The sequence below is a fragment of the Phyllobates terribilis genome, unplaced genomic scaffold (assembly GCF_046119375.1).
Source record: "Phyllobates terribilis strain yellow unplaced genomic scaffold, ASM4611937v1 Scaffold_2__4_contigs__length_985480577, whole genome shotgun sequence".
NCBI classification, from domain to species: Eukaryota; Metazoa; Chordata; class Amphibia; order Anura; family Dendrobatidae; genus Phyllobates; species Phyllobates terribilis.
Genome location: NW_027362762.1, coordinates 933370216 through 933396685, shown reverse-complemented (window position 1 = coordinate 933396685; position 26470 = coordinate 933370216). Strand labels below are relative to the sequence as shown.

Sequence of the window (26470 nt, the reverse complement as noted above, 5' to 3'; positions counted from 1 at the left end):
GCCTGCTCTTGGCAAAATTTTTCCTAAAAAAATTTTTTTCTAACTTTCTTTAGAATTTTATTATATATAAGATAGTATTTTATTCCGAACGCAATAAAGGAAAAATTTGCTACCGATAATAAAGCATGCAGCAAAGAAATTAAAAAGTTGAAAAAAAAATATCAGTTTTTGTGATATGTTATGCCTGGAACTCTCCTGCAGTGACGGTGGAGGGTTAATGGCTGTTCTCCACCCTCGCTGCTCGTGGCGACTCCTCCTCTTCCACTTTCCTCCAGACCCATTCAGCAGCGGAAAAATAAGAGATTTCACTTCTCCAGCTGAGAAGCCATAGGGTGAGGAGAGGCTGGGAGCGCAGCTCTGGAGCACAGCCCGGTTCACAAGGGTTCCTGTTTTCTGCGCCATGTCCTGCTGACACAGCAGCTTTGTTTTCCGCATTCTAGATCTGTGTTGTATTCTGTCGCCCTGAAATCCTGAGACCTGATCCAGCCGGGTATTTATACCGTGCACTGTGCGTTTCCTGTGTCTTATTACAGCCGCTTGCTTTAAAAAAAAAAAAAAGAATTAAAAAAATCCCTATTTTTACTTTGGTGGCTCAATCTATGAGGAATGGCGCCAAGATGGGTTTTGCCACCATGTAAAAAAAAATGCAGTATTTCACAAATGTCTAGATAAAATCACGGCATTGCTAGATTACAGGATGTCGCGATAGTTTGCACTAAGCTGCTAAAAATTGCGTCTGTCGTTTTTCAGTTTTGTCCACTTTTGGTTGCATTTTTTTTCTTACCTAAATGCTTGTATATTTGGCTAAAAAAAAAAAAAAAAAAAAAAGTAATTTGTGTTTTGGGTTTTCATTAGAAATTTTGCACAGCCTTTTGTTGCATTGTTTATTGCTGGCTGCTGAATGAGTCAACAGAAAATCTATCAGTGAGCTCATTGTGGCCGGAGAGTTTTTTTAATTTTTTTTTTTTTTTTTAAATCCGACATATGACCACGGACCACATCTAAGTTGAAAGTGCAGAGAAACCGTCTGTAAAAGTGGTACAGAAATTTAAAAGGAATCGGTCAGGCCGGAAAAAGCTATTAACCTGCAGATATAGGGTTTAAAGGGGAAGGTGGTCGGCCGGCATGCAGCCACCGGTTAGCATGTAGTGAGCGGCAGCTGTCAGCACGCCACCTATCTGACTGACTGATGCACTGCAAAGGCGGCTGTCAATCAAAGTGGTCTTGGGGGTCCTGTGATTTTTCTTATGAAGCTGCGGCAGGGAACCCCATGTCTTTTATCTGGCACACCTCTAATCCTCTCCTTGCTCTAGGTCGGCATGAAAGGGCTGTACTACAGAATTACCACCTCCCGGGATGAGGAGACGTTTGTGTTTCAGGAAAACGTAAGGAGTCCTTCATTTCTGGAATATACAGATTTTAAGTGCATTATTTATTTTATTTTTTTTTACCTGTTCATTTATATAATTTCCGGATTTCTTTATATTTCTCAGGAACCTGCGTCTTCACCTAGTGACTATCATGTGAAACTACAAGTGAAAGCCTGTGCCCTGACCCCCATAAATACTAAGGTATCTGTCCAGTGCATTCATGGTAAATAAATACAGTAAAGCCCCCCATACACATCGGTTGGCTGTCAGACGAATGTTAGTTAAACCAATGATGTCTTGGAGAACAAAAGAATCGAAAGTCTGAAATTGAACATTCTGGATACTTCTGTCCCCCAACATCATTCATCAGGGGACAGTCGGGAGACCCCCCCACCACCCCATACTCATTCGACTGTCGGATAAACCTGTTGATATCAGCCGGTTCGGCCGATGTTTAGTCTAATGTCTATCCCAATATGTAGTAGGTGTAATAATAATGACATTAATAAATAATTAGAAATGTAGTCTAGTTCTTCTGATTCACTATGTCGCTTATCCAGTGTGTAGGGCATTGCAGTAGCACTGCACACATAGTGACATTTAGTTAATTGTTAGCAGTCGTAATCATGGGTACCTAAGCTACTGCAATGCCCTGCACAAGGGGAAAGTGACATAGCAAATCAGAAGAACTATACTACATTTCTAATTGGAGGTATTTGCTAATAATATTACACCTACTATATATTGGGATAGGATCTTGGAGATGGGAATACTCCTTTAAGGGTATGTTATGTGCCCATGATCAGGATTTGCTGCGGTTTTGACGCTGCATATTTATGCAGCGTCAAACCCGCAGCGGCCAGATGTTACAGCATAGTGGATGGATTTCTAGAAATCCCATGTCCGATATGCGTCTCCGTGCACCTGTGGGTCATCCGCGGAAACTGACATGTGGCTCGTCTTTCAGGACCGCAGCATGTCAATTTCTCTTGCGGGTCCACATGTGGACTTTGCCCATAGACTAACATCTATCATCAAAGTCCGCATGTGAAAAAAAAAAAAAATTGCGGACATTCATTTGCATAATGAGGCCGGAAGTGGTGCGGCCATTCTGCAGCATCGGGGCCACAGTGGCTCCGGATCGTGGTCACATACCTTAAGAGTCAGCACTGCGATCCCGGAGGTTGAACCACTGTTGATCATAAAGTAAGATGGCAATGGTTAAATTCCAAATAGTGGAACATTTTAAGTCCCATCCCTGTTTTGCCCCATAATGCCCCCAAAACTTCCAAAAAAAAAATTAAAGGGAATCTGTCAGCAGGTTTTTGCTATGTATTCTGAGAGCAAGCTGATATAGGGGCTGAGACCCCCAATTCCAGTGATGTATCACTTAGTTTACTGGGTGCAGCAGTTGTGATAGAATCCCTTTTTTTTTCTCCTGCAGATCTAGCAGAGCTCAGAATGCTAAGCTGTGTGTAACCCCGCCCACCACCACTGATTGGCTGCTTTCTGTAAATATACAGTGTACACAGAAAGCTGCCAATCAGAGTTGTCGGTGTGGTTGAACCATGAGGCACGAGACACCTAGTCCTGGAGTGATAATCTCCTGTTGATAAAACTCTGATTTTATCAAAACAACAACCAGCCTAGTAAGTGACGCATCGCTGCAATCAGGGTCTCAGCCCCTACATCATGCTGCTATCAGATTACATAACAAAAACCTGCTGACAAATGCCCTTTAACTTCTCTTTATGACATCTTTGGGAAGTATGGATCATTCACAGAGATTAGAGATGAAAGCTATGTCTCCATCTGATGAGCGGGTTGTGTCTTCCCTGTATCTCTCCCAATCACTTCTCACTTCATATAGTGTTCAACACATTCTGATTACACTCCTTTTTAAAGGCGTTATCACGCTAAAAAAAAACCATTTACCTCCTATTCACACCATTGGTAATAAGTGTCTAACCGCTGTTGGGGGGGGGCCCACAGCCATGACGCCTATTGATCTCCAACGGAAGGGTCTTGAGTACCCCGTGTAAATAAATATTTGGTTAAGCATCTGCACTACCACTCCAATCGTTGTCTATGGGACTGGCAGAGACAGATGAATAGAGTCTCGGCTATTTGGCAGTCCATAGACAATGAATAGACAGCAGTATGTATGTGTGATCACTGGGGGTCCCATCAGTGAAAACCCCGTTATGTATCATATTATAGAATACCTGCATAAATGACAGTTCAGTGACATAATGTTAAAAGAAATATGAATTGGAATGTGATCAATTATTTATATCAGTTTTTTTTGTTAAATATATTTATTTAAAATTGTGATAATTTTTCATATTAAGAATAAAAAAAATCTTGCACTTTTCTCTAGGCTTATACGTTCTGCTTTATACAGGGAAAATTTCAACTGTCTCATTATCATTGATCATTGTCATCCGGTGCTTGATAACACCCCTCTATACAGTAGATGACACAAGATCCACCATTCAGAATAGGTGAAGTCACAACTCACCTCCTCCTCCTCTTGTACAATGACTGATAACACCTCTATATACAGTAGATAACACAGGATCCACCATTCAGAATAGGTGATGTCACAGCTCACCTCCTCCTCCTCCTGTACAATGACTGATAACACTTCTATATACAGAGAAAAACCAAAAACAAGCAAAATACCCAAATAACTGGAAGTAAATGGGTAAATCACACAGTGCAAAAATAATGATAAATAATAAAGGGTATTTAGTTAACATAATTTTAATCAAAATAATGTAAAAGCCATCCCACCACTTCACGGTAACCCTTATGGGACAGTCCTAACTCTAATATTAAAATCTTATCATTTGTCAAGTGACATACATATGGATAAGGGCAGAGAGACTGAACCCGTAGTAGAGACATAGACCTGGGAGGCAGAATGAACCTTTCAACTCAGACAAAGGGCGGCCACACCCTTAAATGCACTAAAGCACACTAGACTGCAAAGAAAAAACCTGGGAGTCTGAACTGAAACGTAAATTGATTAAAGTTGACTAGTAATTCTAAAATATCCAGTGAGGCAATACTTTTCGCTGTATCTCTATTACATTTCTATCTGTAAAACTTCATCTATTCATACACCAACACCTCTATATACAGTAGATAACACAGGATCCACCATTCACAATCGGTGATATCACAGCTCACCTCCTCCTCCTCTACAATGACTGATAACACCTCTATATACAGTAGATAACACAGGATCCACCATTCACAATAGGTGAGATCACAGCTCACCTCCTCCTCCTGTACAATGACTGATAACACCTCTATATACAGTAGATAACACAGGATCTGCCATTCACAATGGGTGATATCACAGCTCACCTTCTCCTGTACAATGACTGATAATACCTCTATATACAGTAGATAACACAGGATCCATCATTCACAATGGGTGATATCACAGCTCACCTCCTCCTCTTTTTCCAGATTACAGCATGTTCGGATACTGCTAGATAATACAAATATATGGGGTCTGGTTGAGTCTACTGCTGCTAATGTCCATGTAAAGAACAGGAAGTAGGAGTCTAATATTTGGCCTAGTGACATGTATTGTATTTTATTTTTACTTAAAGATAATGATATGGGGGAAAAAATAGTCAAAAAAAAAAAATCCATTAACATAAAACCCGATTGACAGACTAGGTCGTTTTCTGACTACTCTTTCTCCTAGGTTTCTCCAGGTGGAGATGTATAGATTTTCTTTATATCGCTATGGCTTAGGGGCAGGATATACTGTAGCTCATTCTAGTGTGAATATTATCCAATAAGGGAAGTCATAGATTTTTTTTTTACCTTTATTCAGCTTATTTCAGCATTTTATCAAAGCAAAGAATATGTTCCAGTGGGGAGAGACATAGCCGGAGTGATCCTGGAAGGTGAGTGCGGGTGATTATCGCACATTACGGTGCATTGGGTAAAATGTATTTCTTTGTTTGTGTTTTATACATTTTTATTCTTTTATTGCAGTCTTGGGCTATCCCCCCCCCCCCCCCAAAAAAAAAAGTTATCTTCCTACTCTAGCTTGCTTATCGCCAGGGGTCTGAGTGCTGGGACCCCCAGGCATCCAAAGATCAGGGTGTTACATCCTTGTCCTGAATGGAGTGGAGATCCGCTCCATTCATTGTCTATGGGACTGCTGAGCACGGCACTCGGCCAGAAGTCCCATAGACAGTAATGGGAGTCTGTGCACCTCTACTCATTCCTGGCGTTGCAGAGCCCCGTTCTTTTGATTTTGGGGGGGGGGGGGAATAATGAGCTGTTTAGGGGAAAGAGAGATAAGGTAGATGTGAATGATAATCTCCATTTTAGTCTGACGCAGCTGAACCATTTGTCTATATAATTTAGAAACCCCAATATCCTATTGCAGAATTCTAAGCTTGTTAAGAGGGGATTCAGCACCCCCGTGTATTTTACTACAGCGGACACCATCTACACAGAACATATTTTGTGTTATAATAAGACCCTGCACATTACATGATTTTAGTTGGAACTGTGTGATACTTCTTTTCTCCTGCGGGGGAGCTGTAGGGAAATGAAAAAGTAATTTCAGACAATGGCTCGGGGGCTAAACAGAGGCAAACTCTATGCTCAGCATATTAGGAGGCCAACAAATAAAAATGTGTTGTCTAAAAACGACGATCCCTGTAAACTTTTATCTGGCAGTGCAGAAAGTGACCGCGAATGACACCAGACACTGCCCACTGCTTATTCCTCAACAGGTATTGGTGAATACAGCATAAGCAACACTAGATTTACACAACGCTCTAAGACGTCCTAAACGTATCTCGGATATTAAAGGCAATTTTATTTTTTTTTTTTACTTTAGTGGGACCTAAAGTATCCTTCTTTAAGCCAGATGATGAAGTTGTAGGTGAGTGTCCGAATTATGCCGAAAGGCAACCTAATTATGACTGGATTTCTTCATGCTTTGCTAGTGTCTGAAGTTAATTAATTTTGATTTAAAAAAATCTGTCACCGTTTTCTGTATGCAGCTCCTGTGCCAAACTATGTGTCTCTGTGGTTATTAACTTCAAACACACCCTGTGCAGTCTGATCCTGGAGTCCATGTGTTTCTGCACTCTCTTTGCTTAAAGGAATTATTCAACCACATATAAAGTTGTTTCAGATGGAAATTAGATAAATTAATATTCTTATTATGAAAGTCCCAACAATTTCTGTCGGAGTATACAACAGCTGCAGGCTTATGTTACAGAAATTATCTTGAGTGGACAGCAGATGGCGCTTTTGTTCTGCAGCGGGGAGCCGGCTGTCAATCAGCATAACGTTGACAGTGGTGCGCCATCGACAAAGCAGAGCGGAAGAGAAGCCGCTGCCCTGTCGACGTGACGTCAGCGGAAGCCGCTGAATCGCTGGCAGGAGCGGTCCGTGAACACTCTGTGTCGACAGATCGGCGCCGTGCACAACAGGCAGGTAGAAACCAACTACCCGCCTGTTAGTTTTTAGACGTATAGTGTAAAAAATAAATAAATTGTTTTTTTAATTAATTTTGAGCTTTTTTTTCAACTTAAAGAAATATTACTCCAGCCAGGGACTGGAATGTGTTTGTCATAATTTTATGCCACCTTTTGTGGCGTAAATTATGATGAATTTGACCCATTTCACCCTTACTCTCACTTATCATAAAGTTGTCAGAGATGGCCAGGACTGGAGTAAAAACTCCAAAAATTGTATAAAAAAAAAAAAAAAAAAAAAAAATTTGCCCAAATTCACATTGTGCAAAAATGTTGTGACCTTTCAAGCATTTTTTTTTAATGCCAGAAAACTGCTTGCTAAATCAGGATCATATTCTTTTTATCAGAAATGTAAAAAATGAGCTTGTTTTCTCATTGTTGGGATTTCCGTTTTACGGGTTCGGGCGTCATTTTCTGATATCTCCATACGAGCACTTTAGGTAGATTTGGTCTTCTTCATTCTTAGCGGATGGTCTTTCCTGGGAATGATCAGATGTGGGTTGTTTATGGCCTAATTCAGATGTGACTATATAAGCACATGGGAATGAAGTTTATTGTTTATTACTATTTTTATCTTACAGGGATTTTGCCTCTTGATTTTGAAGAGTCCGGCCTTTGTGATGTCATCTGGATGCATGAGCATCATTTAGGTAAAGTAAAAATGTGTAATTTTCTTTGTTTCTGCAAAGTCTTTAAAGGAACCAGTCAGCAAAAAAAAAAAAAAAAAAACAGTATTTACCTGCAACGATAGTATGCAGGTAAATGAAGTTTTAAATATACGTGGGTGTCTAATTGTGCGCACAGGTGCAGGGAGAAAAATGTCCTATTCTTCCTGCAGCCGCTTGTCTACAGTCATGAGGGCGGTGCTGTGAACCCTCAGCGCTCAGTACACACTGAATAATGATTTCCCTGATTCTTGCCTAACATCCTGCTCCGCACTCATCTTTTTAGCTAAGTGGGCCTGGTCCACAAGGAGACTCCCAAAGAGAGGACCACACCCACTTGGCTTAAAAAAAAAAAAAAAAAAAAAAAAAAAAAAAAACTTTTTATACATGGAAGAGGAGGCCATATCTCAAGAAGGGACAGGAGCAGGAACAAAAGAAAAACAGCTCTGGATTCAGGAGAACAGCGGCATTTACACCAAGTAACAAAAATTATGTATTTATGAACTTCTTTAACATCTTGGTCAAATAAAATGGTTTGTTGGTGGTCTCCCTTCCACAATGGACCTAGGATACCTGCCCCGATAGCCCACCCTAGCTATATTCCCAGCAAGACCCATCCGGCAGTCACAGATTCAATGCAGAATATTAAAATCTTTTTCTATGGAAAAATGGAAAAGTAAAGTCTTTGTATTATGTGTTTTAAAAAAAATAATGGGACCTGAACCTGGATCACCTAGAAAGCAAATCTATGGAAGTGATCCCACCGATCACGAGCGCAGCGTTTTATCACTTACTTTCATTGTTTTCGCTCATCCTTCCTGTGTCAGCATTGTGTCTGTTCCCCCTCATCTGCTGCTGTATCCTGTGCTTCCTGTTCCAGGACCCCCGTCCTTCTTCTCCGTCTTTCCTGTCCAGGGTCATCTCAGTCATTCCCAGACATGAATTCTTTCATCTGCATTGTATTAAAAGATGTGGATCGCACCACAGTCAACTTTGAGCCAAAATGCCATACTTTTAAAGACGTTATCCAGAACTAGAAAAACATAGGTACTTTCTTCCTAAAAATAGCGCCACTATGGTCTACAGGTCAAGCATGGTATTGCAACTCACCCTTAACCATGATTAATTCAGCTTACATGCAATACCGACTCAACCTGTAGACAAGTGTGGCACTGTTTTTGTTTTTTGTTTGTTTTTTAATCCTGGAAAACTCCTTTTAACCATATTTTTAGTATGCAATCTACATGGTGAGTTAGTATTAGGATTTTTTTCTCTCTTATACGGCAGTGCTGCCAGCAGGGTAGTTCTCTGCAGAGGGCAGTAGTGCTGTTTGAGCGTACAAGTTGGTGAATTTTGACAGTGGAGGCCGATGTACTTACAGGGTCATTTACAAAAACACACTACTGTTCTGCTGGGAAATTTCCTGACCTTTCTGTTCCTACATAAAGCGGTATGCATGCTATGGCGGGGAAGTGGTGTAACCCAGGATTTATGGCCAATGCCAAAAAAAGAAAAAAATTTGCAGACACCCAGGAGAGGATTATGAGAAGCTCGAGGAAATCTACAAAAATTATGATCCCAGTAGGTGAGCGTCAGCAGAACAACGTGTCGCCGTGAAATCTCTGAGTGTCAGCAGTGCGAGAGTTAACAGCGGGTGAATAGAGGTGTATGAAAGTAGGTTACTGGATATGATGGTAGACCGCCATGTGAACCCAATCAGGTCCGATAACAACATCGAACCAAGTGCAGTAATTTATCACCCATTTTCCCCTCTGCTTGGCTCTATATAGCACAGTGGCCGGCAATAATAGGTATTCAGCAGTGTAGCTGTGAATCCAGGATGAAATAAAACACCGTAATAGAAAATGGAAGTGATCTGCCTATTGTTCTTTCCACTTTCTCTCTTCATAGACTTAAATAGGCAGCTGTAATCTGATCCCTCAGTGATCTGGTAGATTTTAGTGTTTTTTCCACATAGATGATGAGTTTAGGGGGGAGGGGGAAGAAGTGGCTGCTAAGTGGAGAAACTGGCATATTTCTCTGATAATATACAGTATGTTACTAAGGTTCTTATATTTGCTTACACTATTTATATTGTTTGATGAAATGGCGACCATTTAAGTAATTCCTGTGTGATATTCTCATTACCAGTTCACAAGCCGGATAAGGTGAGCTGGGTGGAGGCGGCCGGAACAATACGGGATGGATTATGTGTCTATACCGCCCTGCATAGTCTGGCGCACCTGGCCCCAGGAAAGTCTGTGCTAATACCCGATGGAGCAAGTGTACGTATCATTCTGCTATTATTTTTAGTATTTTTTTTTTGTGGCAAAGGGGAAAAATATGGCTACAAAGATTGGGAGCAGGTGGATCTACCTCTGACTACCTGTGCAGATTTGCCACTAGTAAAGCCGGGTGATAACCTCTTCACCAGTGGCAATGGATTGTCTTTTTATTAGTCTTTTTTGTGTTTTTAAATCTGTCATACAGGCATTTTTATTTAGTGCTACTGTATATGGTCCTTACCAAAGGGGTGTGGCTCACAGGGTAATTATGCAAAGTAACCAAAAGACATGCCCCCTTGGAATCCTGTGAAGCACGCCGCCCCCTTGGAATCCTGTGAAGCACTTCCCTCCCCCCCCTTGGAATCCTGTGAAGCACGCCCCCCCTCCCCCCTTGGAATCCTGTGAAGCACTTCCCTCCCCCCCCCTTGGAATCCTGTGAAGCACGCCCCCCCCCCTTGGAATCCTGTGAAGCACTCCCCCCCCCCTTTGGAATCCTGTGAAGCACTCCCCCCCCCCCCCCCCCTTGGAATCCTGTGAAGCACTCCCCCCCCCCCCCCCCCCTTGGAATCCTGTGAAGCACGCCGCCCCCCCCCTTGGAATCCTGTGAAGCACGCCGCCCCCCTGGAATCCTGTGAAGCACGCCCCTCCCTCCCACCCTGGAATCCTGTGAAGCACGCCTCCCCCCTGGAATCCTGTGAAGCACACCCCTCCCTCCCACCCTGGAATCCTGTGAAGCACGCCGCCCCCCTGGAATCCTGTGAAGCACGCCCCCCCTCCCACCCTGGAATCCTGTGAAGCACGCCCCTCCCTCCCACCCTGGAATCCTGTGAAGCACGCCCCTCCCTCCCACCCTGGAATCCTGTGAAGCACGCGCCCCCCCCCCTGGAATCCTGTGAAGCATGCCCCTCCCTCCCACCCTGGAATCCTGTGAAGCACGCCCCTCCCTCCCACCCTGGAATCCTGTGAAGCACTCCCCTCCCTCCCACCCTGGAATCCTGTGAAGCACGCCCCCCCCCCCCCCCCCCGGAATCCTGTGAAGCACTCCCCTCCCTCCCACCCTGGAATCCTGTGAAGCATGTGACGCACCCCTGGGCCTGTGTCGCGCAGCGTTGCGCACGCGGGAGCTTACCCGGAGCCGGATCTGTTAAGGGTTGTAGTCTCGTGGCGGTGACCCGGTCCGTGCCCAGGGAGTCAGACTAAGTGGCGCTGTATTAGTGGTAGATGTTGTACGACTACGCCACCCGTTGAATGCAGCGAAGGAGCTGCCGCTGCAGGGCAGACCGCTGAGGCCGGTGGTAGGATTGTGCAGCGTGATAGTATCACCCCCAACGGGAGGGGTATGGCCTCAGGGCAGCCGACGTGGATGATGGGGGTAGCAGGAACCACTCGGAGACGGTACGGTGTAGTTCAGGGTCTTTACTGGTGACAAAGATAGACCCTCCCGGAGTACTGGCTAGCGATTGGGGCCTGGTCAGTCCTTGAGCAGATGGGATCTCCCCTGGCCAGGCGGAGTTGTAGGCCTCCCAAACTAACTGTACTCTTCTGGCTACCTTGCTAGAGGCGGGTATAAGTAGCCCACGTCCCTGAGTGTACCGTGTGGTGCTCACCCGTATGGCCGGTGACTCGGGGCCTTCTAGTAGCTTCCGCTCCACGACGGCGGTGCTGGTCCCACGCGTGTGACCGTGCCTTCGGGTTTCTTGGCCAGAGGACCTGAAATCCCCTGCCGGTCGGTTTCTGCTGCTGGATAGGAGTTAGTCCCCACAGCCTCGGACTCCGGGTCCGGTGATAGCTTCTCAGTCAGGGCGAGCTCTGCAGCTGCCAGCCCCTGACTCTTTGTAGTACTGCTCCCACAGAGCTCCTGTTGTTTCTTCCTATGCTGCTTCTCTTCTCTGTCTCTACTTCTTCTCTACTCACTAACCCTGCCTCAGCCCTAGGTTTTTATAGGGGAAGTTCTTCCCCTCCCAGGACTGGGCAGGAGGTGTGGCATGCACAGGATCCCTGACCAAGAGACCTCCCACCTGCTCTCAGACATAACATTGCCGTTACTGTGGAAACCAGACCCCTGGGGTGCCACATTCCCCCCTAGTGAAATTTAGTACTCCGGGACTAAACATATTTTTAGAAAAACATAACAAGGTATAAACAATAATAATACAATAAGAAAAACACATAAAGATGGTTACGGCGTGTCCGCAACCGGGTGCAGTCTTTGAAGAAAAGCAAGGTGTCCATTTCACCAAAACAGGGAGACGTAACCAGGTAGGGGTCTGTCCTGCCCCGAGTCCTTAACAGTCTTTAGTCCATTCCTAGGTTACGCTCCAACCATGTACAAGGATTCCCGGTAAATCCACCAAGGACTCGTATAAATAACTAGAAACACATAATTATACACAAGCAACAAGAAAAACAGGTAACCACAAATAAAACAATTTATACACTTCAAATCCTCCAACGTGCGGGTAACTGGCCTCTAGTGGCCCTAGTGGACCTACGGAGCTGACTGTCTAGCCCTGAACTACAGGGTGTAGGAGCTGTCAAGGGTAAACTGGGCAGCTGTCTACCGGCTCTTTGGCTCACTAGGGGTACGGCAGGCTCACTATAAGCAGAGGGTTGATCCTCCTGTTCTGCTTGTGTGGAGTCTTCTGCCTCCTGGACCGGCTGCTCTTCCAGCTCTACCTGTTGCTCCGTAGGCACTTGGGATGCTGGTTGGAGGAACGTGAGGACGGGTACCACAACTGCACCATTGACTTGAGTCCAGGACCGAGGGAAGTCTCCGAGCACAGTACTAACCATATCCTCCCTTTCCTCTACGGGTCGATGGTCTTCTTGTTCCTCTTCAGGGTTCCGTAGCTGTTCAGGACACTTCTTCAGGTGATCCCGGGATACAATGGCTATGGTCTCCCCTCCGTCTTTACTGATGGTACAGACTTTCGGGTTCTCGTGGCTTGAGGGCAGTACGGTGTACGGGTCCTTCTCCCACTGGTCGTCCAACTTGTGGAGCCGTCTTTTCCTCTTCAAGACCTGCTCTCCGGGTACCAGGGGAACAGCGGGAGCATACTGGTTGTAAGTTTTCTCTTGTCTTTCCCTAGCCTGACAGAGACTTCGCTCCACGCTCTCCTGTACTTTCCGGTACTGCTGCTGCCTCTCTGTGTCCCAGTCTGCTTCTGGGGAAGTGTCCTCGGGTGTCAGGACTCCCATTTCCAGGTCAACAGGTAACTTACCAGGTCTCGCCCTCATTAGGTAAGCCGGGGTACAGTTGGTGGAACCTACCGGGATGTGGTTGTATAGGTCCACCAGATCGGGCAGCTTCTCAGGCCACAGACTGCGTTCTTCCAGGGGCAACGTTTTCAGGAGATCCATTACCACCTGGTTCATTTTCTCACAAAGTCCATTAGTTTGCGGATGATAGGGTGTCGTCCTTATCTTCCGGCAGCCATACAGATTGCAGAATTCCTGGAAGACCTCCGCTTCAAAGGCAGGTCCCTGGTCCGTCAGCACTTAGTCCGGGTACCCGTGTGGACGGCAGAAGTGCTGCTGGAAGGCTCTAGCTGCTGTTTGAGCCGTTAAGTCCTTAACGGGGACGACAACCAAGAACCGGGAGTAATGATCCACAATGGTTAACGCGTAGACGTAGCCACTTCTGCTTGGGGTCAGTTTTACATGATCCAAGGCTACCAGTTCCAACGGCTGCCGGGTGACGATGGACTGCAGGGGAGTCTTCTGGCTGGCACGGTCCTTCCTTCTTAGGTTGCACGGGCCACAGTCTCTGCACCACCTCTCGATGGTTCCCCTCATGCCTACCCAGTGGAACCGCCCACGCAGCAGGAACTCCAGCTTCTTCCATCCGAAGTGTCCAGCCCCGTCGTGGTATGCCTCCATCACCATGGCTGCGTCTCTCCGTGGCACCACTACTTGCCAGATTAGTTCATGCGTCCGGGAGTTAACCATTCTGCGGCACAACTTCCCCTTGTAAAGGAACAGTCGACTCTTCTCAGCCCACAGTTGCTTGGCTTCCTCCGGAGCGTCTGGGTCAAGGCGAGCCTCTGGCCGAGTCAGCATCTCCTTTACCAGCCGGACGGCAGGGTCACTGTCTTGCGTTTCCTCCCAGTTGTAGTGAGGCAAGGGGTTAAACGTAGCGGCTTGCTTACTCCTTACCCGATGGGAATACTGGATAGTCCCATGACGGTGGAACGCGGGGAGTTCGACTTCTTCCAGTCCCTCTGGATCTTCTCCTACGTCCGGTAGGTTTGGCATCCTGGACAGGGCGTCCGCGTTGGTATTGGAGCGTCCTGCCCGGTATTTGATTGTGAACTCGTAGTTGGACAGACGGGCCATCCATCTCTGCTGTAGGGCACCGAGTCTTGCCGTGTCCAGGTGTGTCAACGGGTTGTTATCCGTGTACACGGTGAACCGGGAAGAAGCGAGGTAGTGCTTAAAGCGTTCGGTGACTGCCCACACCACTGCCAGGAACTCTAGCTTAAATGAGCTGTAATTCTCAGGGTTTCTTTTGGTGGGTCGCAGTTTTCGGCTAGCGTAAGCGATTACTCGTTCTTTCCCCTGCTGGATCTGGGACAGTACGGCTCCTAGCCCGATGTTACTTGCGTCGGTGTAGAGGATAAAGGGCTGGCTGTAATCAGGGTACGCCAGGATTTCATCCCCCGTGAGGGCCATCTTCAGCTGGCGGAAGGACTCTTCTTCTAACTTCTCCCATTTGAAGGGCGGCTTCTGGTTCTTGGCCTTCCGGGACTGGCCTATCATGAGGTCCTGCATAGGATCTGCCTTTTTGGTGAAACCGGGGATGAATCTGCGGTAATAGCCTACCAACCCGAGGAACTGCCGCACTTCCTTTACACTGGAGGGACTTGGCCATTCCTTAATTGCGGTGATCTTATCAGGGTCGGGAGCCACTCCGTCAGCGCTCACCACGTGTCCCAGGTACTGCACCTTTGGTTTCAAGAGGTGACACTTGGAGGGTTTTACCTCGAAGCTCTGGCAAGCTACGGCTTAAAACACTTCCGCCAGGTGTTTCAGGTGGTCCTCATAAGTCTTGGAATATACGATGACATCGTCCAGGTACAACAGGACTGTCTCGAAGTTTCTGTGGCCCAGACAGCACTCCATTAATCGTTGGAAGGTTCCCGGTGCGTTGCAGAGTCCGAACGGCATGCAGGTAAACTCGCTAAGTCCCATCGGGGTGGTGAATGCGGTCTTCTCCCGGTCCGCCTCTGCTACAGGAACCTGCCAGTACCCGCTAGTGAGATCCAAGGTAGAGAAGAAGTTAGCAGATCTTAAAGCAGCCAAAGACTCCTCTATCCTTGGTAAGGGGTACGCATCCTTGTGTGTGATACGGTTAATTTTCCGGTAATCTACACACATCCTCATGGTGTTGTCTTTCTTTTTGACTAAGACTAGTGGAGCTGCCCAGGGGCTACAGCTATCCCTGATCACCCCAGCCTCCTTCATGTCCCTAAGCATCCCCTTGGCGTGTTGGTAGTGTGCAGGGGGTACGGGTCGATACCTCTCTTTTATGGGAGGATGGTCTCCCGTGGGGATGTGGTGTTCTACCCCTTTGACTCGCCCGAAGTCTAACGGGTGTTTACTAAACACTCTCTCGTACTCTTGAACCACCCGATAGACTCCCTGTTTCTGGTGTGAGGGAGTGGAGTCAGTACCCAAATGTAGTTGCTGACACCAGTCCTCCATTGTTTCTTTAGAGCCGTTACCTTCCTCCGGGGAAGATGGAGGCAAGGGTTCTACGGACTGTATGGAATTTTGATTGATGGTATACAATTTGGCTAGCGTGGCATACCGGGGCAGGTACACTTCCCTCTTCCCGATATTTATTATGCGAACGGGCACCCTCCCATGGCGTACATTGACCACCCCCCGTGCTGTCAAAATGGTCGGCCTACTGTCTGAGTAAACTGGTTCTACCATTGCCTGGTAATCTCTACCTCTCAGACCAATAGCTGCCCGGCACCAAATCATCATTTCACTTTTTGGGGGCATGGCAATAGGGAAAGGGTCACACATTCTTACGCTACCAATCTCACCACCGGAGAGTTCTATCTGTTGCCGTCGCATCAGTGCCCGGATCTCTTTCTGGAGCACTCGCTGCTTGCCGGAGCTGGCGTTCTTGGCAACCTGTTGTAAAAGGAAAATCACCTCTGCAAGACAATTTTCAATTACATTAGTTCCTAGAGTTATCTTTGGGTGACTCTCGTGTTTGTCAATGTCTACAATGATCAGTCCCTGTGCTGCCAGTTCGACTCTACCGATTTTAATGGTCACCTCTTTAAATCCAATCTGTGGCACGGGCTGACCATTGCTGGCGATGATACTCAAGTCGTCGTCAGGGTAGCGGGTGATATCCGAGTCATTCCAGTACTGCTTGAAGAGCACGTACGGGATAGTGGTGACCTGTGACCCGGTGTCCAATAGGGCACTCATAGGGATGCCATCCAGTACCACAGGCAAGACTGGACGTCCTCCCACATATCTGTCGCGCCAGTTCGATGGGCCTGATGATCTTTTTCCTGGGGTTTGGCCCTCTACCCCAGGTTGTGCCAGTTTAAAGGACAGTACCTTGCCATATGTCCGGGTTGATTGCAGCGGCGGCAGATGGGTTGTCCGTCCTCGTTGTATCGGTCGCTGGGTCTTCCTCTGGCCGGTGGGGTCCTCCTTGGTCGACGCCACGGGATGTCCTCCGGTCCGGATGCCAGCTGGATCTTCCCTGGATTGGAAACCTGTAAAGACTGCACAGTTCGGGTTAGCGCGGCAACGCTTTTAGCTAGCTCTTGGACCTGATGGTGCAGGTCTGGAGCCGGGTCATTGTTCAAAGCCTGCGCATCAGCTCCCACAGGCCCTGCCGAGATGGGTGCCGCCTCCTGGTGGTAAGTGGTAGTGGGGCGTCTGTGGGTCACAACGCCACCTGGTGCCGGTTCTCGGAGCACCCGGATGGCTCTGTCCTTGAACTGTGCAAATCCCAGATGAGGGTCCTGTAAGGCCATTGCCCGCAACTGGGTTCGGTGGGTATTGCAATATAAACCCTCTATAAATTGTTCAGTCAACAGCCTGTCCTCGTCTCCCACGCCGTCAGGGTCGGTCTGCTTAATGGCTCTCAGGGCCTCTTGTAGGTTCAGGGCATAGTCCCTTATACTCTCATGTGCCCGCTGTTTGCACCCGTAGAATCTAAGCTTGATCTCGGCTGAGGTGCGGGTATCAAAGGTGTCCCTCAGCCGGGTTAGTATCTCTGCGACAGTCCTCCTCCCAGGTGGCCAGGACTTTACCTCCCTTTGGGCTGCCCCGGTTAATTGGGCCACCAGGATGCTCACTTTTTGCTCCTCTGTGAGGGGATACACCTGGAAGAGGCTATCCAGCTTTTCTCTAAAGTCATGCAGGGTATGTGACTCCCCTGAGTACTGGGGTAGCCAGGCTGCCCCCGGGATATAGGGCATGGTGAAAGGCATGACCGCAACAGCGGTGGCGCTGGCGGGGGTTGAAGCGGTGAAGCTCTCCTCCGTATCCGACATCCTTCTCCCCCCTAGTGGACCGTGGCCTACCTTGCGATGATCCTCTTCCGTAGGCCGCGGCTCCGCAGTGGATCGTCAGGGTTGAGGACCTTCCGTCGCGCTCCTGTGACGTCAGCGTCTGCTGGGCTCCTTCCAGGACCTTACGCGACGTCTGGACGTGAGGCGGGGCTTCAGTTCTCGCGCGCTTTTGGAGTCCACGCCCCTCTTCTTCCCGCGCGGCGTCTTCAAGATGGCGTCCAACGGCGGGAAAACTCCACGGAAGGCGGGAAGAAGGCTGAAAATGGCGCCGGATGGCGGGAATCTTCACCGATGGCGGGAGGAAGGCTGAAGATGGCGCCGGATGGCGGGAATCTTCACCACTGGTAAGTTTGAACAGTCTTTTTCAGGCACGCAGTACCCGGTGGTTGCGGGCACGAAATCCTGCCGACTACGCCAAAAGTTGACGCACCCCTGGGCCTGTGTCGCGCAGCGTTGCGCACGCGGGAGCTTACCCGGAGCCGGATCTGTTGAGGGTTGTAGTCTCGTGGCGGTGACCCGGTCCGTGCCCAGGGAGTCAGACTAAGTGGCGCTGTATTAGTGGTAGATGTTGTACGACTACGCCACCCGTTGAATGCAGCGAAGGAGCTGCCGCTGCAGGGCAGACCGCTGAGGCCGGTGGTAGGATTGTGCAGCGTGATAGTATCACCCCCAACGGGAGGGGTATGGCCTCAGGGCAGCCGACGTGGATGATGGGGGTAGCAGGAACCACTCGGAGACGGTACGGTGTAGTTCAGGGTCTTTACTGGTGACAAAGATAGACCCTCCCGGAGTACTGGCTAGCGATTGGGGCCTGGTCAGTCCTTGAGCAGATGGGATCTCCCCTGGCCAGGCGGAGTTGTAGGCCTCCCAAACTAACTGTACTCTTCTGGCTACCTTGCTAGAGGCGGGTATAAGTAGCCCACGTCCCTGAGTGTACCGTGTGGTGCTCACCCGTATGGCCGGTGACTCGGGGCCTTCTAGTAGCTTCCGCTCCACGACGGCGGTGCTGGTCCCACGCGTGTGACCGTGCCTTCGGGTTTCTTGGCCAGAGGACCTGAAATCCCCTGCCGGTCGGTTTCTGCTGCTGGATAGGAGTTAGTCCCCACAGCCTCGGACTCCAGGTCCGGTGATAGCTTCTCAGTCAGGGCGAGCTCTGCAGCTGCCAGCCCCTGACTCTTTGTAGTACTGCTCCCACAGAGCTCCTGTTGTTTCTTCCTATGCTGCTTCTCTTCTCTGTCTCTACTTCTTCTCTACTCACTAACCCTGCCTCAGCCCTAGGTTTTTATAGGGGAAGTTCTTCCCCTCCCAGGACTGGGCAGGAGGTGTGGCATGCACAGGATCCCTGACCAAGAGACCTCCCACCTGCTCTCAGACATAACATTGCCGTTACTGTGGAAACCAGACCCCTGGGGTGCCACACATGCCCCTCCCTCCCACCCTGGAATCCTGTGAAGCATGCCCCTCCCTCCCACCCTGGAATCCTGTGAAGCACTCCCCTCCCTGCCACCCTGGAATCCTGTGACGCACGCCGCCCGCCCCCCCTGGAATCCTGTGAAGCACTCCCCTCCCTCCCACCCTGGAATCCTGTGAAGCACTCCCCTCCCTCCCACCCTGGAATCCTGTGAAGCACGCCCCTCCCTCCCACCCTGGAATCCTGTGAAGCACGCCCCTCCCTCCCACCCTGGAATCCTGTGAAGCACGCCGCCCCTCCCTCCCACCCTGGAATCCTGTGAAGCACGCCGCCCGCCTGGAATCCTGTGAAGCACGCCGCCCCTCCCTCCCACCCTGGAATCCTGTGAAGCACGCCGCCCCTCCCTCCCACCCTGGAATCCTGTGAAGCACGCCGCCCCTCCCTCCCCCCTGGAATCCTGTGAAGCACGCCGCCCCTCCCCCCTGGAATCCTGTTAACCACGCTGCCTTGGAAGGACCATAAAATACCAAATAAAAAAGACCAGATCTCTAAAACTATATGGAGGATTTAAAAAAAATAAAAAATCTACTTATTATAGGAACATAAGATAAATGTAAAAAAATTAAGTAATCAAATAGTGAATAGCAATAGGATAAATAACAATTATTTTAGGTTACTGATCTAGTGAAAAATACTAACATTAAATAGTACAAATTTAAATGAATATTAGTGTGCCCTTTTATTTTGTATTACTTTTATATACTATTACTTTTCTATTTATATAAATTGTAATATTTAAGATATAATAATGAAATAAAATATTACATCGGAATAAATGAACAATAATTTATGGTATTACTATTTAATATTTTGGTACTTTTACTATTTTTATTTCACATTCATTCTTTTATATCCTATAGACTTTTAGTATTTTAATATTACTGATCTACTATAATTTATATATTTTTCCAGCCTTTTGGCACGCTGGCTATTCAGCTGTCCCATCATAGAGGAGCCACTGTGGTCACAACCGCACACAGCGAGAAGGACAAGCAGTATCTGGATAAAATAAGACCCCCTGTAGGTGAGATCTGCCCGTGTACTAGGTCTAGCTTTAGAAATCTATTTCATAAGAGAAGTCCACCGTGTCCCCTAAACTTTACACTGCAGCTCTGCTTATTCAAATTGGCTGCTTTATAAAAAGCGACTTTCTATCCATGAGACCCAAGAACTCAAGTGATGAGAACCATCCAAAGTAAGCAAATGTGTCTTCTTGTTTCCAGCCCGTATTATTGATGTGTCTAAAGGCAACGTAAATCTGACCGACAAAGGCATCGAGGAGACCGGAGGACTGGGGTTTGACATAATCATCGATGCTGGAGGTCAGTGATATCCGGTTCTGGAAGGGATAGGTGTTAAGTTTCCTGGGGTCCCTCTGATCAGCTCTAAAATTAGTGGGTTTTTTTTTTGTTGTTTTTGCTTTTTTTAAAGGGATACTTGGTTTTAATAAATAACTGTTCTTCATGACATGATATAAAGTTTTCTGTATGTTTCCAATATTCTTTCTGCACCATAGTTTTTTAGGATCTCTGTATGCTGTTATTGAATTAGCAGCTCTAATTGTATATTCTCCCAGTGGATTAAAAAACTCATCCAAATATGGTATCTCCGTGTGCGGAACTGTCCGAGCAAATGAAATCTTAGAAATATTTATCCCATACAGTGAACGGCTAAAGAAAACAAAAATCAAAATGACAGAATCGCTGATGTTTAGTCACTTGGCCTCTCCCAAAAAAATTGGAATAAAAAGCGATCAGAAAGTCACATGGACTTTAAAAATGGTGATGATAAAAACTGCAAAAAAAAACAAAAACAAGACCTGATACAACTCTATATGTTAATAAAACATAGTAAAAGCAAGATTGGTGCACTGGGTGGGACTCAAGGGGCAAACGTCATCCCGGAGCCGGCTCTGGCCACAGCATCCATGAAGATTGGCCACTGTCAGACAGATAAGTCAGGACTGTATACTGCCGACAGGAGGTGCAGACACCGTGTGCATGTATAAGGCAATGGAGCCAGTGCACATGACATACAGGGGGAGAGAGCGGCTGCTCCGCTGAGAGTGATCCTCCTGGGCGAGTCAGGAAGAAAAGCGTCAGTGTCAGTGCAGATTGTACATCTGTAATTGGAGGCATTTCTCTTTTCCCAGTGATAATGTACAACACCGGAGGCTCCATTACAAAACCATCGCTTCTGCCGCACAAACATGAAATCCTCTCTCTTCTCGCTGTCGGAAGCCACTGGGTAACGAGAGAGCAACATCTTCAGGTACAAACTATCACAAGTAATTCTCAGTGCAAAATTTTTATTTTTATTTAAAAGGATTTAGGCTATGTTCATACTTTTGCTTTTTTGCTGCTTTTTTTTTTTCTGCAGCCAAAACCTGACCTCTTGGCAGTAAAAAAGCTGCAGACAAAAAAAGCAGGTTTTGCTGGCTTTTTTGCTACGTTTGTCAAGATCCCAAACTTCAGCTTTGCTTCCACCGTACAATTATGAACAACGCAAGGTGTTAGGCCACCAGTGTAAGACATATATGTGAAACCATGAAACATTTTTGGGAAAAAAAGGACAATTTGATCAAATTATTTAGTGGAATTTTTTATATATATATCTGAAACAATAGTGACTCTTCTGAACAAAAAAAAAAAAATTTATGAAAAAATACACAATTGCAAATGTAAAAACAGCGGGGGGAGGTGTATTGGTCAGGCATAGTTTGCATAAGTCATTGGCAGAGAATGGAGTTGCTCAGGCTTTTACTTTCACACATATCATTAAACTGTCTGAATAGTAAGATTCCTGCTCAGGTGAGGAGACCAAGACATTTTGGTTTATACTTGGAAAAATCACAAAAATAAGTGGGTTTCACATCCTGCTGTACGTGTTTTTTTTTTTTTCTTATTTCATTAAAAATGCTGCAAAAACTGATCTATTTTTTTTGGGGCATTTTTGCACTTACTCATTGCTTTCTATGGGTGAAAAAAAAAAACTCTGCAAAAAAAGCTGAAAAGTGTGAGTTTTCAAAAAAGCAGCAGTTTTCCAATTTGGTCAGGAAAAAACCCGTGTGTGCATGAGATTTCTGAAATTTCATAGCTTTTGCTGCTACTGTAAAAAGCAGCTTTTAATTTGCATAACAAATGCAGCGAGCACACAACGTGTGAACGTAGCCTTACAATTTTAGAATTTTTCCGTAGGTGCCTTATGTAGTTGCACAGACGAGTGAAGTTGACATTGTGGAAAATATCAGAAATATATTGTGTATAGACATAAGAGATGTACAGAAAGATATTAAACAGGGAGGCATAGCTAGAAGCTCCCGAAACCACATTATATTGGTGGTTCATGGGAATTTTCAGTGCGTGATCATGATCGCCCCTGCATGTAGAGCATAGCATAGCTGAGCTGTGGTACATCCCAGATGTCTGCGCCATGAGGATTCCATGAAAGTGTCTGGGAGATGTTTTATTAAACAGGGTCATTAGGTGCATCTTTTTTTTTTCATTTATTAGACAGGGTCATTAGGTGCAAATGTTATCTGGTATCAGTGGGATCTTCAGCATAGCGCAGCTGATCTGTGCTGCAACTCGGCTGTCGGGAGCATGGGGATGCCGTGAGAATATCTGGGGGATGTTTTATTAGACTGGGTCATTAGGTGCATCTTTTTTTCATGAATTAGACGGGTCATTAGCTGCAAATTGCAGCAGATATCCGTGGGATCTTCAGCATAGCGTAGCAGAGCTGTGCTGCAAACCAGCTGTCGGATGTTTCATATATACGGAGCCATTGGGTCCATCTGATCATACACGGCCGACTGCATAAGTACTGCTGGAGGATAGATCCAGCAGTAATGGAAGGTTAAAGAGAACCCTGGGGTCGGGTCATGACTGGGGCTGGGGGTGATAGCTAAAAATTAGTGAAGATTTAATAGATTGGCACACATAATTCAGCATCTTGAGAAAACTGAGACTACATTATGCTTTTGGGAATGACCCTTTAATAAAGAAATGGATAGATGGAAAATTCCAGATTCCTTTTTTTTTCAGAACCTCGTATGTAAAAAACGCAGCCATTTGTCATGTGAAGATGACCCAGTCTGTCTCCCCTGCATCGCAATGGCCACCCAGCCCCATGAGAAAAAAAACAAAAAACGTTATATTGGGGGTCTGACCCCGGTACATTTCAGAATAATGATCCTGGAACTACAAGCTTCATCAGACTTGTTAAGTGTTTGGTTTTTTTTCCATTTGATTTCAGCTTGATCCACCGGACAGCAATATTCTCTTCCTTAAAGGTGCGTCACTTTCATACCTCAATGAGGAAACCTGGAACCTGTCAAGTTCTCAGCAAGGAAAATATCTTCATATCCTTTTATAATGTACAATGATCTGTGTTTTTGTGATAGATTTTCTGATACATGCACAATAAACAAGTATGATAAACCTGAGATTAAAGGGGAGAGGACCCTGCTGGAGAGAATGACATTTCCGTGCAGGTGAAGGTAGAAGCTGCTCATACTGTACTCTATTGCCGGACGTAAGTTTTTCTTGTAAGGTTGCTTTAGAAGATCGGGATGCTTGGAAATTATCTAATTAGTTGGGGAAGTGAGTTCCAGTGTATGTGGGAAGTACGGACTTTTTTTTTTTAATTGGTGTAAAGTGCTGCAATTATTCTGAATCTGGTGTTTTTTTTGTTTTTTGTTTTTTTTTTCTTTTTGATCCTGCACCACTCCATTCCTGAGATATGGCCTCCCCTTCCTTGTATATAAATCTAGCCTTGTAAAGCACCTAGGTGTGGTCCTCAAGAAGACGCCACTTGGCTAACCAGACTAGATTTATATACAGGGAAGAGGAAAAGAAAGAAAAACGCCAGAGTCAGGAAAATAGCGGCATTCACAGCAGGTAAAAAGCAAAATACTTATTTTACGGTAAGTGGCAGGTCCTCTTTGAGGCCACCACCATGTTATGTTAATTCTGTACAAAATCAAGTAAACCCTTAACTGTATCCCTCACATATCCTAAAAGATATTATGGACAAATTGGGGGGTGGAATATTCAGGTAAGAAAATTCGGTATATTGTCCATTTTTGGTAATTTTCTAATGACTTCTGTAGAAGAGTTGGGCTTGGATTATTGTTATGATCTGCAACAAGAACTAAGGAAAGATAGGGGAAAGCTTTCCCTACAGTAAGACTAAGCTGAATCCCTACGATGTAGCGGGCTGCCTGTTCCTAGTGAACAGACCCGCCTTAGTCCTCGGCTAGTCTGAACGAAGACCTATAGAATTAAGGGAGGGGTCCCTAAAAGAACTAAGGACTGGGACAAAAATGGGACACCTCCTAACAGAAGTTGTTGCAGAGCAAAAAGGACAAACTGACAAAAAGTACTAGAGGTCCCAGAGGACCAAGCAAACTGACAGAGAAAGGCACCGAAGCACCAGGCTAGAGAGACAGTAGAACACTGAAGTCCAGCAAAGCCAGAAGAGCGGAGCTGGAATATAAAGGCAGATGGTCACGTGACTGCAAAACACAAGATGGAAAAAACTAACAGGAGGGTTCTAACAATTATATGGTGATATTTGCGATTAGTAGCCCTGCTGGACCTGTGAGGAGTAGCTAGAAGCTCATGATGGTGTGAGGGCCACAAACTTCAAAGTGGGCTCCCAACTCACGTATGTTTACAACTACAGAAGCGCACCATAACTATAGTGGGCACCTCGGCAGATGGCACTGCTGTTACTGAATAAAAACCATTGTATGAAATGACAAAGAACAATATTACCGTCATAAAGTGATAGACTGTAGATCATATAAGGCATTACTGCACCGTTAAGTCCATGTGCAGGTGGAGGGAGCAATGTGGTGATGTGATTGCACCTCCTGTGTGTGTTCCAGCAGGCCTAAAGTAGCATATCAGGTCATCGTGTTAGGGCAGGGACTTCATGGCAAGTGGCGCTCGCCCTGAAATCTGAGTGTTTTGGCGTGGTGCCGTTATCCATAAAGCTACCTGCATTCTCCACTTAGTGGAATTCATTGCATACAGGTTTACCCACTTAAGGATTCAACACCATGTGCTTGTAGGTTCCCAAAATTATAGAATTTATCAAACCAGGAAAACCACACCGAATGAGTAAAGCAAATTCTTAAACAGCTGTTTAACATTGCAAGTAAAATTAATCTTCAAAATACAATATGCTGTCTCTGAGAACCACAATGGGTACGAGTTTGACCCCAGATTATGAGAATGCCTTCATGTCCAATTTAGAAGTTTACAACGATCATTACCTCCCCTCCTCTCCATAATATATCTGTCTATATCTTTTGTAATCATTTCATACAGAATTCGACAGATGGTAGATATTACCCCGACAACATAATTGATATTTATATTAATAAAGATGAAGTAGTAGGGGAATTTAAACAGATTCTTTTTTGCTATGGGCCCTATGACTGACTTCATATATGTACACGTATATCTCCACACCTATTTACTTCATATGTTAATTTTTTATTTCAGGCCTTATCTGGATGAACCTGTCCCAATGTATGAAGCTAAAGTGTTCATGGAAATGGTCCAAAGGAAAGAAGTAAATAAACGGCTGGTTGTTCAATTATGAGAATGCTAATTTGGCCATAGAAAAGTTCAAGCGCCCATAATTTACACAGTAGTTAATCTAATAGCATTTTGTAAGTTGGTGATGTATATGTTCATTTAATAAAATAACAGATGGTTTAAACAAATTGCGTGGCTTTTTACTGGTAAAATTAAGTTTTGTAGCTCATATATTGCTAAGAAATGTGGCTTAAAGGGGATTTTCCATCTCGTTAGGATTTGCCATCCCTATGATTGTTAGAAATCTGACCTTTAGACCCCCACTAATCCTGAGACTGAAGAGCACTAAGCTCTAGTGTAGCTCTGTGTTCGCTCCTTTCTCTGCTCTTGAGCTCCTGGCCCACCTGTACATAGAACTGCAGAATAGCCCATTCAAGAAGAAATGGTCAGCTGCAGCTCCCGGCACTGCTGGATGGTCTGGAGCTCATGTATAGGGAAAAACGGCAAAGGTTTGCGGCACTGAGTCAATGCTGTGGACCCTGAATTCTCAAAATCAGTGCAGACTCTATAGGCCAGACACCCGTAGATCATTATGTGATGGCATATGTTAACGATTGACCATTACTTTATAAGATGGAATTACCCCTTTGAAAAAATTAGATATTTTCCAACATTTCTTTTAAATCAACTTCTTGTGTTTAAACATATTTATAAAATCATTTACATTTTTTTCTACTATCCTTGGCATTCTCTAATTACATTCTGAAATTTTTTTTACTCCAAATAGGCTGACACTCTAGAGATCCACTTCTTTGCAGTAATGAAAAAGTTTTTTTTAATCCAACAACAAGAATTAGAAGCAAAAATTATTTGTCATGTCATTAAAATATAGCATGGGCAAAATATTTGACATGTTTCGAGTCTGGCTGACTCTTAATCGTAGACTCGAAACGTGTCATATTTTTATGCCCATTTTATTATTTTAATGAAGTCACAATAAAAAAAATTGTTGCTTTTAGAGCTCCCGGGCTCTTTTCTGTTTTTCTCATTTTC

At 45.8% G+C, this 26470-nt stretch overlaps 1 protein-coding gene across 4 annotated transcripts in view; it reads left to right on the top strand.

Annotated features, from left to right (window-relative positions):
• The window catches only part of CRYZL1 (crystallin zeta like 1), a 28297-nt gene extending 2705 nt beyond the window's left edge, over window positions 1-25592 (top strand). Inside the window, exons 1-13 of one of the 4 annotated variants that reach the window (XM_073668360.1) lie at window positions 192-332; window positions 1314-1385; window positions 1494-1571; window positions 5227-5299; window positions 6250-6294; window positions 7477-7545; window positions 9712-9845; window positions 19779-19890; window positions 20090-20188; window positions 21019-21137; window positions 23124-23236; window positions 23886-23924; window positions 25382-25592. In XM_073668360.1, the coding sequence (XP_073524461.1) occupies window positions 1320-1385; window positions 1494-1571; window positions 5227-5299; window positions 6250-6294; window positions 7477-7545; window positions 9712-9845; window positions 19779-19890; window positions 20090-20188; window positions 21019-21137; window positions 23124-23236; window positions 23886-23924; window positions 25382-25481 (1047 nt within the window). In that variant the 5' untranslated portion in view covers window positions 192-332; window positions 1314-1319 and the 3' untranslated portion in view covers window positions 25482-25592. Of the gene's footprint in view, window positions 1-191; window positions 509-1313; window positions 1386-1493; window positions 1572-5226; window positions 5300-6249; window positions 6295-7476; window positions 7546-9711; window positions 9846-19778; window positions 19891-20089; window positions 20189-21018; window positions 21138-23123; window positions 23237-23885; window positions 23925-25381 lie in introns of those variants that run through there. The other 3 variants (XM_073668362.1, XM_073668361.1, XM_073668363.1) reach the window with 3 other exon arrangements.
• The last annotated feature ends 878 nt before the right edge of the window (window positions 25593-26470 follow it).